The sequence below is a fragment of the Temnothorax curvispinosus genome, unplaced genomic scaffold (assembly GCF_003070985.1).
Source record: "Temnothorax curvispinosus isolate PA1 unplaced genomic scaffold, ASM307098v1 QBEX01001883.1, whole genome shotgun sequence".
NCBI lineage: Eukaryota > Metazoa > Arthropoda > Insecta > Hymenoptera > Formicidae > Temnothorax > Temnothorax curvispinosus.
Genome location: NW_020211663.1, coordinates 182536 through 203399, shown reverse-complemented (window position 1 = coordinate 203399; position 20864 = coordinate 182536). Strand labels below are relative to the sequence as shown.

At 33.9% G+C, this 20864-nt stretch overlaps 1 protein-coding gene across 1 annotated transcript in view; it reads left to right on the top strand.

The window, feature by feature from the left end:
• Window positions 1-20360: 20360 nt before the first annotated feature.
• The window catches only part of LOC112468695, a 1436-nt gene continuing 932 nt past the window's right edge, over window positions 20361-20864 (top strand). The window contains exon 1 of the mRNA XM_025037983.1: window positions 20361-20457. Within this exon, the coding sequence (XP_024893751.1) occupies window positions 20361-20457 (97 nt within the window). The remainder of the gene's footprint in view (window positions 20458-20864) is intronic.

Genomic DNA, 20864 nt, shown 5'->3' with positions numbered 1-20864 from the left:
TCTCGCTGTCCTGCCTTCATTCCGTCGTGACCCGTTTTCGAAAAAGGTCTTTTTTAATATTTGGTTTTCTAGCACCTCAGTGGCTTTTATCTGTCAAGAAGAAAAATTTGAATTGCACGTTTTCTTGTACGATTCAGCTTATATTTAATTTATATTTACAATTAATTAGAAAGATGAATCTTCAAAATGACATTACGTTTGAAATTAATAATTTGATCGTAAAATCGCAAATTTAATATATTTTATAATATAAATCGCACCTTCAATAATTGCACTCTATTAAAAATTGTAGTATTAATTTATTAATATTTGAACAACAAATACGAATTAAACGAAAATTCGTTTTCTATGCAAATGCTTAAAAAGAAAACGTTATTTATATATACACGACATGGCAGTGAAAGTGTTAAATAATTATTTAGAAACGGGACTTATTTAAATCAAATCTGTCAGTCGTAAAAAATGTTATGACTACATCGCCGCAAACGCATCCCTCACGTAGTCTACATATTTGGAACATCATTTATTTTTGCTGTCGTAAAAGATAATTTTAAAATATGCTTCGCAAAGACAGCACGAACGGTGCTCATAAATTTCCCAGGCGGAGTAAATAAATTTTCTTCGTCTGGTTAAAAAGTAGAAACTAAAATAGTACAGTTCGCGAATCGTACGCTGCGGGCCGGCAGGGACTTATTACTACTTTGCATTGCAAATTTAAATTGTTTTCAGCGACCGGGGGATGATGCGGTCTTTGAGGATAAAACGCAAGATACACGGCGCTATGTACGTAACACATATTTTAACTTTTCCACGAAACATTGCATCGCAAATGACTGCAGCACTTTGTTCGAGGTACAAAGTACCTAGTATTTTTGAAAATTCTCAAAATAGTAATATAGTTTCTTTATGTCTATTTGAAGTTCCAATCGTACGTTAGTTTGTTTACATCTGAAGCGTAAACCAGCAAAATTATTTTAATAACAAGGCATAAATTGAACAGTTGAAGACTTTTAATATTAAAGATTACAAGATTAGAAGATGACGTCTCAAATAGATACGTATATCACAAAACTTGTTTCTGAACTAATACTAGATTTTATGTGATTTTTGTATTTTTAAATTTTTCTTAAAACTTGTGAACTCATTAAAATTGCAAGTTTTTAATATGTAAAACTTCCAGCTTTTGAGAATGCACAATTCTGAATCTCTAGGATTTTTCCAAGTTTTTAATTCTGAAAACTGCTAATTCTTCTTAAATTTGAGAGACTTAAAACTACAATATCAGGAACTATGTATCTTTCCCTGGATCGGGAACGTAAAATATTTACAGCCTTCAATCTCTGAAAGTTTTAATTTTGGAGCTTATCTTTGAAGATTACCCAGATCTTTATTTTAATCTGTTTTAATTTAAATATTTTAATTTTTTTCTCTCTCTTGTATTTTTTGATTCGATAGTTTTTGTTAATTATATTGAAATAAGAACCGCATCGCTGGCTCACTCACAATTTCAATAGCTTCGAGAGGAATCGTCATCCTTGTCGCACGTCGTCGGACACCGTCAGCACCACGCTTCCGCGCATAGTAAAATCGCAGATTATTCCGCGTAGAAATCCGTGGTATAAATCTTCATGGCGAAACAAGTCTTGTCTCGCGAAAAAGTAGACATCAAAATGATACACTTCGCGATTCGTCGTAAGATAGGCTCCGCATTATAAATTCAAATTGTTTTCAGCAATCATGGGACGATACGAACTTTGAAGATGGAACGCGAGACATATATTTTCCGCACTGCACACATATATATTTCGCAACGCGAAACGTTTCGCCGCAAATACATTCTTGTTGTCTACATTTGAAATTTAACGCGCGGTAGATTGCAACATTGCTAACATTTCTCACGTCAGTTATAGTATATCTTTTCTTATTTTTTACAGATAGTGTTTGCGATCTGGAAATTCCTAGTAGAAGCATCGATCAATTAAATGAAAGCTTAGATTTCTGTAGAAGAAATATAACTAAATTAAATCATCTCTTCAGAATTATATAGATAAATAATTAAAATAATCGACACCGTTTCTTTGACCTTTTAAAACGTTCACACAATTATCATAATGCGAATTAAACATTTTAATATTGTTAATAATTAATATCCGCGTGCAGTACCAAAATTATATAATTTAATATAATTAATATAATTTAAATAAGATGTCACTTTATACGTTATAAAAAGTGTATTTCAATCTGAGTTCGGCGCTACACGGATCACCACATTTTATTCATCTGACCGATAATCCTGCGGTTATTTAAACATTAATTTCCTCCCGCTTATTATGAAAATACGAAAACTTAAATTCGCAATTTGTTCCATCAAATTTCTGATCACATTATACTTAATTAACTCATGTAAAATCAAGCTAACCGGTTTAAACTGTAAATAATTAATTAATTAAAATTTTTACTAACTGTTTAGTAATAATTAATTTAATTTCATTTATTAACATTTAATTTAATTAAAGTTTACTGTTACGAATACCTCCGGTGTGCGGTTACAAATTTGAAAATTTTTGTTTTAATTCTCGTTTATTTGAACAATCGTATCCCCGAATTCGCGGGCGTGTTTCTTTATTAATTTTTCTGCAAAGAGTTAAAAAATCGCTTTCTGAATCATATGGATTCATCACGAATTACTTTGCGTGTTGTTGAGTTCTATTTGTTTTGCGCATGTAGACCACAACAGTATTTGTCCGCACAAACGCGATTGCAGTAGTACATGTCTACCTATTCTCAGCTACAGTAGAGTACATCCTTGTGCTATGCCTACACATGTGGTATATCTGCACTTGGATATAACTGTTATATACATATAGGCAGATAGTCAAAAGCTGCTGTATTCGACGTTCATTTCTAGAGATTTCACATATTAACTTTACCCGTATATGTATATATTTATTAACTTTTCTCATCGGGCAAATACAAGTAATTTTTAACAGCAACACATTTTAAAATAAATGTCTGGAAATTCGAAATTATATACTAAAGCTTTATTATTATAAACTCTAATTAAATTAAATTAAATTTTACTAATTGACGAGTAACAATTTTTATTAATTAATAGTTGACAATTTGGAACAATTCTCCCACTTAGTAAACGTGAGTTAATTAAGTAATGTTATCGGAAATTTGATGGATGAATAAAATCCTAAATTTGATTTTTATACTTTTTATACTATTATTTTTATACAATAAGTATACATTAATGTTTATATAACCACGATTATAAATCGGATAAAAATACGCAGATCAAAATAATCCGTGTATAGAGCTATTTTAAATTCCGACTTTTATTAAATATATTTGAATTTATACTTTTTATATATAACGTAGTATAGTGACACATCTTGTTAAAGTTAAATTTAAATTCTCAGTACTGCACGCAGATATCAACGTATAATTAAAAATGTTAATAATTAAAAATTATATCCACGCTTTGTAGATCTGTTTCGACGTATATTTTTACAAAAATAATCACGTAGAAATAATTCTGTGCATATGTACGTCCCACGCGTAATTTAATTTTTCACTCGCCTTTTCAAAAACTGTTGAATGTAGCTTAATTGGCTGCGTGGCTTTGGCTCATTCCTCCGAGACTAATTCCGTCGTAGTGAATAACATTACCTTAGGTTCGCACACTAGCCGCATCGCTGGAGCATTAAGTCAAGTTAATCGTGATGTATGACACGTTGAGCATGTGGAGAAGTTGTCTCGCTCATACTGAGTTACATCCTATATCTTCATATGTGTCGGCTTAGCTTTAGGTAGTACGCACATCGAAACAGATAGCGTATTGTCTGCTTGTAACATACAGTAACATAGTACTTCGTGTATTCAAGGATTATCGGAGATTTTCAAAATCCTTAAGCTATACCTGTGCAATTTTTGTTTGTTTTCAGATTTATAATATTGAATTTCAGCCGAGTTAGTATTAATGTATAAGATACTAATAGTTTAGGTACTATTAGTATCTAATGTATTAGATACTAATTCTCATTTTAATTTAATTTATTTAAATTAAATTAAATTAATTTTATTTTAATTACATTCAAATTAAATTCAATTAATGTAAATTTAATCGAGTTTAATTAAATTCTGCCTATCGCAAAGTTTCAATAAAAGGACACTATTTATATTGTATGCACATTTTTTATTTACAGTTTTTTTATTCCGTTTGATGCTAAAAAATTCTTAACAATGTTTTAAAAAGATATATTTGCTTCCAACAAAGATAAATAAAAGGGAGTTTACATATGGATTGAAAAATATTGATGTACGTATTGGTATTTATATTCTGTTTTTGTGTCATTTTGTTATTTTAATAGTTTTTTACATGTCCGAAAAATTTTTTAAAATTCGATCACAACGAATGGATGAAATGTTACGATCGATCGGTGTGGATGCGGCTTTACGGGTAAAACGCGATCAATATGAATGCATACGCATAGTTTTGCGTGCGTAAAATGTTTGAAACTGCATGCTGGGTTCGAAACCAAAATTATACGAGACGACAAGCATTTGCATTAATGCGTTCGCGAGTGGATATTAATATAATTGAAGCGTATGATAATAGCTACGTGATAACTCCTTCCTGGGATCGACTACAAGCATTTTCGTCAGCAAGAGTTTAATTTCATCAAATAATATCTCACAGTCTGAATTTTAATGTATGATCGTTGTTGAAATTTTATCACGTCTTTGCGCATCGGTAATAAGCAAACGTTTGAAAATTACTATTACACGATCAAATAAACGTATTACACACACGACAAACTTCACAAAGCTCTTACAGCTAAATGCATTTTCCGCAAGACTGAACGTTTACGGAGCTTTATAAGCTTGTTCAACAAAATAGTTAATTAATCTATAAATTAGTTAATTAATCTATAAATTAGATTAATAACAAAATTGTGTATGATATCGCGATATAAACGACAAATCACGCCGAGTTTACTTGTGAATTACTCTTGAGCACTTTTAATCCAAGAACCGCGGGTGTTTCAACGTTTCTGTCGAAAAAAAATGTCGGTTCGGAAATTAATTAAAAAATTCGTGTTTAAAAACCACGCGAAGACTAAGACCGCTCTGTACAGAAGCGCGCGGTATCTCTCGCGATATCAATTGCTCTCTCGTCCACGTTCGCCATCCCCAGGATGGCGCAGCGCGATCCTTTACCGATTCGCCCCTCCCGGGAGGGTGATGTAAAAGGCGAAAATCCGCGGTGCGCAAAGTCGGATCCGATGGTGCCATGGATAGAGAGACGTGATCCAGAGGACAGCGCGAATAATTCATCGAAATCCGGCAGGATTTAGAGTGGAAGGCGGCGAATTCCAGACCTGAATGCCGAAGGGTCGTCATTCTCGTCGGGAGCTTTTCGTTCACCCTCTCGTATGCCATTAGTCGATACTCTCGCGGACGTCTCCGACAGATGGTCGTTTCACCGAGAAGATGCAGAGAGTGAGAAGGGGCGGTGAGGTGAGAGGGTGAGGTGGAAGAGGAAAATACCTCGATTTCTTCTTATGAGTCTATATATATAGATCTCACGCTCGCCTTTTCCACCGGACATTAATATCGCTTCTTTACGTGATCCTTCATTATGATTACTCTCGGTGAGCTCTGCGATTTTCTTCCGTGGAAAACGCAGCTTCTACGAGTATAACTCCGGCGATTTCTTGTCGCGACAATATGGTCGTGTTGAGTTGTGATCCCTTACCCTTTGTTCGTGGATATGATCGAGACGAAAACTCGATTAAAGCCGTTCGCTTTTATTACACAGCATACCAAATCTATTTGCCCGTTATATTATCCGCGTCTTTACTACGCAAATATATGCTCTTGATAATATACTGGAGATGGAATAAGACGAGATCTTAGAAAAAAATTATTTCTTTGTCGTTAAAAAAAAATAAAGTTGTAATTAAAATTATAATATAAAAATTATAAGAATTAATAAAATATAATAAGTTAGAATAAAAATAATGATTTCTCATGTTTTATGTATCAACATCGGAAATCAACAGTTGTAGTAACAAATCACATTGACATCGTAAATACGTGTCGCGCCAAAAATGCGTACGTAAATCGTAATGCAATATACAAAGCGCATAATACTAAAAGCCGATTGCTCAAATGCCGATTAATTTCTATTGTCTATGGTTTCGTATCACTCAGAGCGGCAACGTTAACGGCATTAATTAATCATTGGCCGAGCGACGGGCGTAGACATCGTTGAGGCAAATAGCTCGGTGCTACTTGGAATTAATTAGATTTTGCACGCTAGAGTTAACGTTGAAGGATATCTTAATCCGCCTTGTTTCCGGTCGAGCGTGCAGACATATAGTGAAATCATCTATCTGCGTCGGTTAACTCGACTGATATGATTGAACGATTGCATGGAATTGCGGAGTTTTAAGCGTCACCCGTTACGTTTGATTACACTGTAATGAAGTTCCGCCGGAAATTGAGAGCCGCTAAATTGAGAGCTTCCTTTTCACGAGAGTTTCTCTTAATTCTGCGTTATGTCAAAATTCTAAATTGCAAACTATTTAAATATTACAGATAATGTATATTTATATTTCTATCTATGAGTATCTATATATTAAAATATATAATTTTTAAAAATATTGTTTAAAAGATTTACATAATAACAATAATTATGCAACTAAAAAATAAAATTTTACATCTAGAAGCACAAAAACGACAGAGTCTCTCATTCACAAATGAAGAAGCAAATACATCTTGGTTGCTTCACTTTGGCACTTTTTGATTTATATACATATGTATATAGGTACGTAGTATCTTTCGGTCCTCCGAATGCCGTAGGTTATTACTGGATGTATGCAATCGACACGATAATTCGACACGTAATCGACAGGTAGCAGTCGATTCATCATGGTGCATCGACAGCATTTCAGGAAAATCCTCCCATCTGCGTTCCCGCTAGAATAACACGACGTTTTGTCCCAAAAATGAAAAAAAATGACGGAACACTGGCAGGTAAAATGGGAAGTACCCATGGGAAGATGTATTGTCGATTATTATTTTTCATAAATTCTTCGCTGTCGTTTATTTTATTTTCATCATTTATTATATAAAAATATTTCTTGTTCTACCATTATTGTCATTATTTATCCCTTATCTCGTTATTTCAGAATGGGACTTTTAATTTACATCGATGCTTTATACTTTAGCCACTTGACCTAAATTGTTGTTATTGATAATACTTGCTAAATAATGTTTTAGTTCGATCTATATGCACATTGTGTTATGTTTATCGTCATTATGTGCAACATTGCATGTTGTTATTACAAATATTTGACGCGCAAATACGCATGATTAAATAAAATTAGCGGTATGCTAATAATAATAGTCGTAAATTCATAGGACTAAATTATGTTTTTCAATGTGTTACGCAGAGCGCAAAACTGGAATCGTGTGAACCAGTAGCACAGATTATTCAAAATTAAATAAAAATTTAATAATAATAACATTGTGTCATCCATTTCCCAGATTTAGTGTTTGAGAAGACCTTTAAATAAACTTTCAAGTTCGCAGATTCTTAATTAAGTTTTAAGACATCAGTGGGTAAAGGAAAAGCTCGATGAAAAGTCAAATACGTATGATAAAGACACACACAAAGTACGAGAATTATAAAAAGATGATAAAGCAATCTTTTTAAAAAGATTGCTTTATCATCTTTCTACAATTCTCGTACCTTGTGTGTGTTTATCATAAGTTAATGTGTGTTAATAGAACTGAAAACAGATAAGTATATGTATAATAAGGCACGATCGATCCTTTCTTAGCGGAAATTTGATAAATGAATTGATTAGAAACCTAAAGATATTTAAATTAACTTAAAGTAAAAAAAATTTCATACTAATTGTATAAATAAATTAACGATTTTCGGCAGGCTTAAGATAAAATCCTCGGATCTGTAGATCTTGCAAAACAAGTGCATTGCAACGAATTTATGGGATATTTATAGCGATAATAATTGAGGAAAATTATGTTTGTACTTGTAAAACGACGCAGATACCTTGATGCCTGCAGTTTCTGGTAGGTAGGTAGATAGAAAGAGAGAGAAAGAAAGAGAACTAAACTAAGCTGATTTATTAAATTATTCTATATTCACAATTCAGTTAGCAATACTCAGCAGAGAGATCAATTTTCTTATATTGGAACATAAAAACATATATAAACTATATAGCTTTTAAAAATAATTCTCCTTTTATCATAATTAAATTATAGAATTTTAATTATAGAGTTATTAAAAAATAATGTCATCCAAGATAAGGAATTTCTTTTATTGAGGTAAAATATTTCAGATCTTTTAAGTATTATATTACTATTAATCTAATCACTAGATTAAATTTAATCCAATTTACTTTTTTTAATTATTTATTTAAATATACATATTTGTTTCAAAGATTATTATAATTTAAATTTATTATCTGATCTAAAATATAATGGGATCTACCTTACAATGGAAATCTGCATTTAAAAACGTGCGTGAAAGAGATTGTCATTAGTTATATCTCCATAAGAATCTAAGAATTCCAATTACACCGTTGCACACAGTACAATCTACGATCGCTGTCTCGATACTCTTTACAGTATGTTCGAGCTCCAATCTGCTTTCGACTCGCCTGACTTGGCAGAATTTCATCTCCATCCATCGCATTCGAGATGCGAGGAAGTACGCTTATTGAAAATTTTATTTGGTTGAATCGTCTACACACTCTACACGCGTTTTACCCAATTGACTTGAATTTTTCCAAAAGGATTTCAAATTATATGATTTAATGGCGAACGCGCTTGTGTACACGCCACAAATATCGAAAATTATGGAATTGAGAAAATTATGAAACGGAAGTGTTCAATCAAATTTTTTGCTGAATCAGTTGCAAGAAAATCAACTTTACTCATCTACGCCAATTCGCTGTGTATAATGAAGAAATTATGTTTACGCGTCCTCTTTCTTTTTCTCTCTTTTCTTCCTGTTCTTCATGCATGGTTCCCTTAATGAAAGATTAATAATTCAATTAATATTTGCATCACACACGACGTATTTGTATGCACGGGCTTGTTCCACGATGTAAAAAAATATCGGTGCTCGCCGAATAAGTTCTCTTCCCTCGTGTGGTTTTCAATCAAGTCCGCGAGCTGCTCGAAATTTGACCGATACAGAAAGTTTCGGTGCGCAAAAATCGGCGCGCGAAAGTATTAAAAAAAAAGAGATGGGAATGTCGACAGCGGATCTGCGGGAGGTAAGTACGGGACATTGATTAATCAATAGTGCAAGTGTTCGCTACGACGAAGGATCAAAGACCTTCAGATGCTAATCGGGCAAACTTGCCACTTTCATGTCTGTCGAAGAGTTCGCGAAGCTGCGCATCCTCAGGTTGCGAAAGCTCTACCTGACGCTTTTCGTCTTTCTAACTGTCTCCCGGCTGAAGTGACATTCCTTCGCATCCTTGTTCGCATCGCTTTAATTTTGAAAGTGCACGTCACAAAGATTTCTTTTCACACACTTCAGAAATTAAGAATAGAGAACTTTTAACGAAGCAACAAAGCAACGACAGTCAAATTGACAAAAAGACTACCTATATAAGTGGCATTTCTCGAGAATATATATTAACGGAAAACTGATACTTTTGCATCGACGTTATTAGGATCTCGGTTTACATGATCGCCAGCTTTTGTTCCCGCCACGTTTGCTCCCGTGTTGCAATAATTAAACGCATATTCCGCGTATTCAATCGGCAGTTCTACTCTTTTCATTTCAATATATGCATATTCCAGGTTTTAATGAAAAAGCTATGTTGATCCCTTCTCGACGCCGCTCTCCTTTCCCATTATCTGCGGCTCGTAATTCTAATAATTTGTAATTCTATCGTAGCGCTTTCCAGATCGCACCTCTCTCAGCGCATCAATGCCGATTCCGCTCATCACGGCCCATTACCTTTTCTCGTAAATATCGTCTTTCGAGTGCTCGCCCGTGAAAGGGATCATCAGCGCAGGGCGGTATTGCAGCCGATGCACTCACCCGCGCGACTAATACCCTACCTTATACCCCCGCCGCGCCCCGGCGAAAATTAATTTCTTTTTCTCGACTCGCCACGTTTTCGATTCGCGTTTATCACTCGCGGCACGGATCGCGAGCGCTCGCGTGATGTCGCGGGATACGCGCTCTGTTTACGGAACGTCATTTTCACGCAAATCCGGATACGAAACCCAGCAATTATCCCTTCCCTACCCTCTCTCTATGCCTTTCGTAATTTTATCACTAAAACTTTATTACGATTCACGTGTTCCGCGTTGTAGTACAATTACACGCTGCAACACATTTTTTCGTTCGATCGTTTATTCGACACGTTGATCCGGAACAACGTTTCGAAAAATTGTTGGGAATAAAACGGCTTAAAACAAAAAAATTTGATGATATAGGGGTAGAGAGATAGATAGATAAATAGATAGATAGATAGATAGATAGATAGATAAATAGATATAGAGAGAGGGTTTTCTTTTTTCGGGAATTTATGTTTACAATCACTTTCAGCTTTTTATATCGTGCGTACTTGCAAATGTTACGTTATTGTCGTTATTTATGCGCGGATAAAATTCAGACAATAGAAAATAACATTCTGAAGCAGTGTGCATCAAATACATTCACCATTTAAAAGTTCGTTACATTACACTCAAAGAAAAATATAGCAGCTCGGAATGCAAAGATAACCGGGCAAAATCTGAAAACTCTTTTCCGTCTAAAATTTATCATTGAAATTTATTGCATAGTCCATACGTTGTTACGTGCAGTCGCATATTGCGTTGCAATTACGCTATTTATAAACAGATGAAACTTGGAAGATAAAGAGCGCTCATTTTCAAACAGATTATTGCAACGCATGGTCGTACCTAATTGTTTAACAGCTAAACGAGAAAAGTTATCGTTTAATTTCTCCTTTATTTACTAATTATTAAATTCTATTTTATAAACTTTTACATTGTATTACAATAAACCACATGCGTTATAAAATCCAAAAAGTTGCCCAAGGATATAAAAAAAGGTAATAAAATAAAACAGCCATTTTGCTTCCTCATAAAGAGAAAGCTTTGTTTTCACGAAATTTATATTTTAGTACAAACATGCTATTTTTTAATTTTTCTATGTGCTATTAAAAAAATTTTTTTAATTTTTGTCCTTAAAATGTTTTAACACTACGGAGATCTCTTCTTCATCATTAATAACTTTTTTTTATTCAATTTGTTGGGCTTTAATTCTAAAAATAAAAAATAATCTAGGAGTTTTGTCGGACGGATAATGGAGAGCGATTTTAAGAATTTAAAATATTCTTTTGTAATATATAGAAAAATTAGTTCGTTGTTCTAAAAAATATGTTGAAATGAAGGATAATTATATTAAAAAATAGAAATGATTGGTTTATTTTGTCACTTATTTTATATTCTCTTGGATCGGAAATGTTTCTACCTTACTATGTTTGTACCTACGTATGTTTGTAAACATAGTCTCAGTTGTTTTTGTTTTTGTTATAAATTGTCACGCTCTATCTCAATAAAATTCAGATGCACTCTATATATCCCCGGAAATCTATCGTATCTCATCTCTCTGGGATTTCGCTCTCTCAAGTTTGTTCAACTATTGCCTCTTCTCGGTTGTCGACGATAAACTCGGAGCTCATCAGCTGTAAGACAATGTTTGTCTAAAATTTGAAATCGATATCGCTACGATGCAAGTTCAGTTACGAGCGACTCGCAGTCGAGTAACTTCCCGATATATCCCCGAATGTGTTCGGAAATTTGACTCGCGCTTATATCAATCCTGTCAATCGATGCTGAATAGTTTAGACAGGGCACCAAAGGCAATCGATAACCGGATTACGTTGCACTCTCGCGATCTATAACGAGACTGGCTTTTATAAATAAATAAAGTGCAGAGGAGACGCGTATCAGATTTTCGTTCGCTCTCGCATTCTTTTGGCAAACGAATTATTTAAATATCGCCGCGACGGTATCTCTCTATCTGTCGAATATGCTCTTTTATCGAGAGTCGCAAATCCACTGGCGCATCTTCGCCTACTTCCTTTCAATAATTCAAAATTGAGAAATTTTTTAGAGCATGGAGCAAAAATCGTGCAAAAAGCGGTCGAGTTCGATCGGAGCGTCGAACTCGCGTTCAGCGTGACTCGATTTCAAATTGCGGAGGCATCCGCGATAAAAGAAACGATGACAGTTCTGCGACTTCTCGTACATCTTCCGTCGTACTTTCCACCGGATACAAGTACCGGTGACTTTCATCCATCGACGTACCTGGTAAGTTTTGCGAAATGGATGCGGAAGGAGTTCCCAAGCGCTTTTATACAAGTCGTATCGTATCGCGTGACATACAGCTCAGTCTCTCTCCGCCACAGGCGCTCGCAAAGGAATCTTTCGCGAAGGGGTATTTATCAATGAGCTCAAGCAGAAAGCACGCAGGCAAATGGATCTTGCGGTCGGAAACCCGATAAAAACATATCATTATATAACATTAATTCACGCCCCGATACGTTTAAGTCCCATTAAACATGAGAACTTGACCTTTTCAAAGCCGCTATTCAAGAAAAGAAAAATCTGAATTTTTCATGAACTGGTTCTATACGGTTTATAATTCAAAAACTTATGAAAAAATTTTGAAAGTCTTGGTCCACAAGGAAAGCAGGTAACCCACGTTTATTCACATAAAAATATAAAGAGCGTTTCTTGGCGCGCTTATAAATATATAATGGTTAATTAAATATCATCCCTATATTACATTACATTATTTCGTATTAATGTTACATTACATTATAATCGTATTAATTTTATATTAATTCTGTATTAAAGGTCTCATATCTATATCATATTACATCAATAATTACATAATAACATAATACTATTAATTTACAAAGTAAAAATGTTTGACTAAATATGTAATATTAATAAAGCAACAATCGTACGTGTTAAACAGAACAAAAAATATTAATTTTATATTAATTCATATCTATATCATACTATATTAGTTTTATTCTGTTATTATATTAATAAGTATTAATTCACAAACGAAATAAACATCTTCGACTGAACATGTGATACCAGTAAAGTAATAACCGCACGTGATATAAGTAAAGAACAAGGATTCTTCTCCGGTCTGTTTTTTTGCTTGAGAGACAAAATTTTCAATTTTTCGATACTTCTTTGCACGGCACAATTTGCGATCGCGACGGCTCTTGCCTCTCGCGTGACGGCTGCAAATCGCGTACTTTACAAGGGCGTAGTCCCCCGCGCGCTGTTCTATATTTCCAATAAACTTATGCAAATACATGACCGTCCTTGCTCCACACCCTTCCCCGTCCTCCGAGCCAAAAGGAAGCTAAACAACCTGTCGTAAGCCAGTTCCAGCGGAGGAACGTCGTATTCCCCGGCTGAGCATTCGTGCCGCTTCACAATTTTCACGGCATTTATGTCCTTTGCCGTTTTCGTCAGGAATTTCCATGACAGATGCCCGATTCCGCCGAACGATGAATAAATCCCCTCGCGCTCGCGATGCAAACCGATTCTTCGACGTCCGCGATGATCGATGTTATTAGGCAGCTGTTTAGCCCGGGCATGCAATACACGTCAGCCAGCAGTAGGAACATGATTACGATCTTATCGGGGAACAGAATGACAAATTGTCCCTAACGTCAGGTCGCGGCCCGTCGTCTGAACTTGTATCGAAAAAAATGGCGAAGGGCGAGCGCAATTGCTTGTAACGCAACGTATTGCTTTCGCGAGGCTGATTGGGTTCGTGATTAATCTTTCTGCTAGCGAGGTATTTTACAGTTTTACAAAGACAGTTTCCGAAAAAATGGGAAAGAGAGATAGATATAAAATCAATTTTAAGATTTGAAATTTCAAGACCGATATAAACACAAGATGTAATCGAGCATTTATTTGAGTACAATTATTATTTGATATCAAAAGTTCAGTCTCTCTTACATTCGCTTTGACATCCGGGTGGTAAAAAAAAACCATTGTGATATTCAATGAGATTATTATTTAATACCAGCGTGTGTTTCGTTTAGCGTGCACATATTTGTGTATATATGTTACCTCGCCGTTAAAAGCAAAATTGCAATGTAATTATCGATTAAATGTTATGTTAATGACTTCACTAGTAAATATTCAGGATAAAGGATTCTATGCATGACCGCAAGCAACTTGGCACGAGCGCAAATGAAAGGCAGCCGCCGGAAATAATGCGAACCGATCGAAAGTTTCGCAAAGCGTAATAACAAACTCGACGACGCAAAAAGCTTCTAATGCGAAACTTCTATACCGCTATACTCCATCGGTTGTTTATCCCGTGACGCTTTATCAGACTCGACGTGCCACGATAATTGCCAAAACGTTAACTACTTGTTGCGCGACGACAAATTTCAATTCCAATTCGCGCCAGATAGAAATCTTGTTAGACAAATATAATCGATATCGGCGCATGCTCTAGGATACGTCTCCGATGGAATTCATTTCGTGAAAATTTATATCTTTGCTCGCGGAATCGGCGAAGCGTCGAAAAAGAATTGATTAGGATACCTCTAATGCAGCAGTTTGATATAAATGCGTACCCCAAAAAGAACAGTTTTCAGAATAAAGCTCTAAATTAGGCGAGCCGAATCCGGTTCCCGTAACGTTTCGGCCTGCCAAGAAATTTCGACGTTATTATAATGTATAAAAGAATTAAAAAATGAAGATATTTTATTCTTACATAATTTTCAAAAGTGAGACTTATCCGATCCTCCAGTTGTTACAAAAATTTTAATAAGTCCATTTTGACAAAGAAAGTTGGGGACCCCTCTAAAGGATTGAGTAGAAAGTTTCTTTCTTTATTTTACGTATTATACTTACTTATTTTACTTACTTATTTGATACGTAACGTGCAATCATGTTTATATTCGATTCATATTCATATACATATTCAAAATCAATTTTTTATTAACCCTCAAGCTACGTGCCATTATGGTAGTTTTCCATTACCCGATATTTTAAAACGAAATGTCACTATAGCAACTTTCCTCTATAAATGATCTCTTGATGGAACAAAACATCACTATATTGACTCTTTTCTAAACCTTGAAACCTCGTCGCTATTGGGCAGGAGTACCTTAATTATTTTCATCTGCATTTGTTTCATCGAAAAGACATCGAGTTTTTAAATCGCATTCCGTAGCTGAGCTTTACGTGTACTAGTATAATTTTGCATTCAGCTCAACCGTAGCCAAAGGATTAAACTTAAAAAATATATTACACACTGATTCAAGATTTTTATAGGAATTCTAATTTATAAAAATCCGTGATTTTAAAGTTCAGAACTAGTGCAAATAACGAAATCAGAATTGCAATATCAAGCAATATTTTATGCATTTTATGCATAACGTTCAAAGTGGAAAAAATCATATATTTGTATTTGGGGCGGTGAACAACTTCTTATCGATTTGCACTATTTTGGAATGCGTCAGTCCCTCCTACTCTTACAGAGGACTCGCAGGAATGAGGCAGAGAATGGGGAAGTGAAAATACCGATCGCGCATAAAGTACGCCCGCCGGACAGCTCTTTTCTAGATTAAGCGCAATTTCAGAGCGAAAGTTTCTGTTGATAATAATAAAATTCCTATAGGATGTCTCAAATTTATTGCAATTTTTTCTTAAGGCAAACGAATTTTTTTTTTTTATTAAAGCAGTGATGTAATTAGTAAAGGTTTAAAAATCGCATCCAATTATAGTTTTATTTATAGTTAAATATAACAACAAGAGGAAGTTCTAAATAACTTCCTCTTTGGAGGAAGACACTTGGGTATTTTGTAGCGGACGAAAATGCAATGCTTTGAGACACGTGTATATCTTTTATGGATAACTTGTTAACACTAACATTCACCTCGTAACGTTACTTATTACACCTTTATGCTGCACTAACAAACTTTTAACGAAGTAACGATGTTACAAGCAACGCCTGTTTGTAATACATGAAACAACGCCCACCATAAACGAGATGCGAGATTTAAAGTGCATTCTGTAAACTTAATCTGCAATGTACACCACATGCCACGAATTTTATTCATTAACACATAAAACTGATTTTTACATAATAATATGCATAGTGTGCAGACATTCATGCATTATAATTATTTATAAAAATAGCAATGTCACAAAATAATCGATCTGTTTGGCGATTTTGTTGTTTGACATTAATATATAGGTACTTAAGATATATACTTAAAAAATAAATAATAGATAAGTATATATTAAATTGTGAAAGTAATAAAAAAATAATTCTTGGTTTAAAATAAATTTTAACACTTATTTAATTTAACGTTAACTCTAAATATAAATTAAATTTAATTAAATATTTATATCTTTGTGCAATATGCAAGTTATATAACGTAAGGCTGTATTGGAACATACATGTATTAATATATTTCATTATTCTTCAGGCAGAGTTAAAGAATAATGCAACTCACCATGTTAATGATTCCTATGAAATATGTATTGGAATTGATGTCAGAATATCGTCAATAATCATCTTATGCATTATTTATACTTTAATACAAGCCAAAGCCAAAATCCAATCGCCGATTTATCTTCCACATTTCATTTCTACTTAAGAATATGATTCCTTCGATATTATTACGTCTATAAGTAATGCAACGATCATTTAAAACTAAAAACCGGTAGTAACAATAAATTTATTCCGATTTATTTTTTATTTTCAACTTTGCTTTTGATTTATTTTACTGCCGAAAGAGGACATTATCCTTCGAATATCATACACATAAATTTTGTCTGTTCATCCCATCAGAAGGAATTATCTTCTTAGGGAAAATACTTATTAAAATACAAATGTAGTCAATAAACATTCAAACGATTATACAGAAATAAATATTCCAGTATCTGGCACATTCAATCGGAAATAAAAATAAACATTGGACATGTTCAATCACTTTTTAATAGACAACATCCTTTGGTCATCTTAAACAGATAACAGTTTTTCCAAATAACAAACGTTTCTCGAGAGTACACGAGGCAGTTTATCGTCTAACACGCTTATAGCCTCGTAAAGTTCTGCCGCGGACATGTAACAGGATGCAATTCCTCCTCGTGAACTGCGCGAGTTTCTAACGTGCCATTTCTAAAGTTTCAAAGCTAGTATGCTACAATTTAATGTATCGCGTCGTTATTTGAAGATTGTTACATTAAGAAAATTGTTACTCTAAGATGACACGAAGATTGAGGATTGTTACATTAAGGTGACACACTTCCATTGCCAGTAGTTTTCATTCAAATGTTCTTTAAGAAGGCTGTTACTATACCATTCAACAGTCGCAATGATTACCGCCTCTTATCAGACTTGACGTATTGTTATACTGTTGCATAAGTTGCATTCGCATCAAAATAGGGAGCGGAGAAATCAGCGTTTCATTACGTATAGTCAAAGAAAAGATGAAACATCGTTTCTGAAGTAACAAAGCGCCAATTTCGAATGAAAAGAAATCGATCTTAATTCTGCGAGTCGTGTCGTAATTACATTGTAATTCAAATTATTAATTTATTTCTTCACAGATTATTAAACACTCGCTTTTCCTTTAATGCACAAACACTGAAAAAAAATTTTTTAGATCCATTTTTTGGATCTAAAAAATTTTTTTTTCAGTGAACGCAATCAGCTATATTATTAGATTTCTTTCATTCGCAATTTAATTGTTAGAATTAATTCGTATATTACAAAATTATTGTTACCTTTTGATTATTATGTTGACAATTAGTTTCAATAAGTTAAATTAAATTCAATTACAGTTCTTATATTTTGCAACCAGAAGTTAATTGCGTAATATTGTTATTAAAATAAGTGAAAATTAACGAGTTTCTAACAAAGAAAAGTAATTTTTGAGAGTTAAACGCGGTTAGTTGGGAGTGAGTTAACGCTGTGTTTTTTAATTAATAATTTAATACAAATTATAAATTGTACGTTTTGGCTCTACTTTGAGCCATCTTCAGCGACGCGCTGATAGAAAAATTAAAGAAATTAAATAATCTGAAACTCTCCCCGACAAGCATAAGGTATTTAAAAATTGAATGTACAAAGACAATGTAATTTTCAAGAGAAAATACCAAAAAAATTCTGTCAATATTCATAGTCTGCAAAATATTCAGACTAAAAATAAAAGTTGGGACTGGCAAAGAGAAGTAAAATCCACTCATCAAACCAAGATAACGTGAAATTAACAAACTAAAACCTTGAAAAAGACAATGGAAACTGAAGTGATTTTTAAGCGGCGGTGATTGAGGTAATCGAGACAATGATACAATCAAAGGACGGACTTGGTTTCAAAGAGCAGCTGGTTCGCCTGGCTGGTCACCGTTGACAGTACAACTAACCACGTTTAACTCAAAGCCCGCTTTTCCTTATTGTTACTCATTAATTTATCAAGAGTCTGTAGTTAATTAATCATTTACTTAAAATAAATGAGAATCTTTTGATGGGTGTATCTCGATATTTCTGATGTTGAGTTTAAATATTTGTTTCATTGGTATTTATTTTAGAAAAATGTCAATATATAAATCCTTCCACAAGGATTTAAAAATTTATACTATGAGACATTTGTGTAATTGCTTCACTTTAAAATTATAAAATAACGAGTAATTGAAGACGCAATGTTAGAGTGAAACTTCACAATAAATTATAATCTCTGAAAACTCATATTTTCGCCGGCACAGAAATATTTTTATAGAGATGAAAGTCTTTTTCCTTTCTTATCAAAATTCAGTGCAAAATTAATTGATTATACTTTCATAATTATATGACACATCATATAATATTACGTTAAGTTATACGGATGTTATGTCAAGACAACCAAATTTTGAAAAAAAAAACCACAATTTTGATTTTACAATCTTTTGACGAAAAGAATTCGCAGGTAGACGAAGGAGTGCGAGAAACGTGAAACTATATAAAACATGAACTCTATCTAAAGCTAAATTGACTGTCGCACCATTTTCATCTCCCGTTATCACCTGCCTGACGTACCTGAGAAAGGGACTCTGACGTGACCCGTCCATAGATGTTCCATCCGTTGCGCGCCGGCAGATACCTGAAACTTCGCAGATACCTGTCTACAGAGCGTTTCCTCCAACAACACCTATAGGCCGCATTAGCGGAGGACCGCGAAAGATCTACGAGCATCCGTGGTATGTTTGAGAGCAAATGAGTTATACACCACTTACGGAATAATGCTCGCACGTAATCATAATACGACACCGTGAGATTTATGGCGTCCCGCCACGGATTTATGTTGCGTTCACCGTTGACCCTTCGCGCAATCATATAACACGATAGAGAAAAGAATCAGGGCACTTTATCTTACAGCTGTTGCGATCTGCTATCGAGATACGTGATCTGGAATGTAAAAAGATTATTTATTTGTTATCCTGAATTATCGGCACTCTATTTAATCATCACGCAAATAAATGTATAGCTTCTTGCCTGTACAATTTGTCCTGCCTAATGTCTATTAGTTTCATCTCTTGCTGGTACAATAAAATAATAAAATAATGGTGCAATAAATGATTATTTACACAAAGTTTTATGCAGTTTAAAACAATTGATTTTTGTTGAAATAGTAACGGGGCGCACTTAAAACTGTCAAATGTCTTCTATTAAACGCAATTTTATTTTTCTCAATATTTTTCCCGATCCGTATGCATTACAGAATAAAAGCTAATTGGTTTCAGCAACTTCCCTGTATGTGAGATCCTGTATATAGTTAATTATTTTTATAAATTTAATTTAATTATTTCTGGTAAAACGTTAAACCGTCCATATCGTTTTTATAAATATTACTTAATTATTATAAGTACATTTTATTCAAATTGTATATTTATTAATGTTTAAATATTATTATAAGCTGTTGTCTAGATAAAACAGATAAAATTATAGTATCATTAAAATAATAAGAAAACGATTGTGAGTTATGATAGAAAAATTAGTTTTTATAGTAATTTTTTCGTCCTTTTTTGGCGTTATTGCAATTTTTTGTTCTTTCCGAAAAAAACATCCCTGAAATAGTATTAGCAGCAGACCCGAAAAGTCACCATTCGCCCCTGCTAAGCGCGACACTTGTTCCTCGATTGCATACAACTTCAGACCATTCAAAAAAATAACGTCGCTTCAAGGTGTACGCACGTATCACGTCGCATCGCACAAAAGTATATAATTTTCGACGAAAAGAATAATAGATATGGATAATCAGGAGAGTCACGACGATCCTCAATTTGCGATAGTGCTAGAAACCTGTTTAAAAATGGAAATTGCGGCAATGAAGGAAAATCTCGACGGTAAGTAAAGTGTGACGTAGCACGCCAATGAAATGTAAAACTTGAGTGGGAAGAAAAGACATTCTCATGCAATTACTCTTACGTTTTTACCTATCGACTTTTCGATTTTCTTTTACTACTACTTGCTGAGAAGAGAATGTTGTTGATAATTTCTAGCCAATTTAGAGGAAATGAAACAACTGAAGGTGACGATGCGTAGCGAACTGAACAGAAGAAAGGAACTTAAGGAAAAGGTCACGCAGATGAACAAGATTAAACTGATATTAAGCGAGACTTTAACAAAGTACACAAAATAATTATCTAATCCTGGCGTATTAACATTTATATATTTTTATACTGCATTCTTCTTGAATTTATGTATCGGAATTTTGTTGCGTCATACAGGTTATATATAAGCATCAACGAAG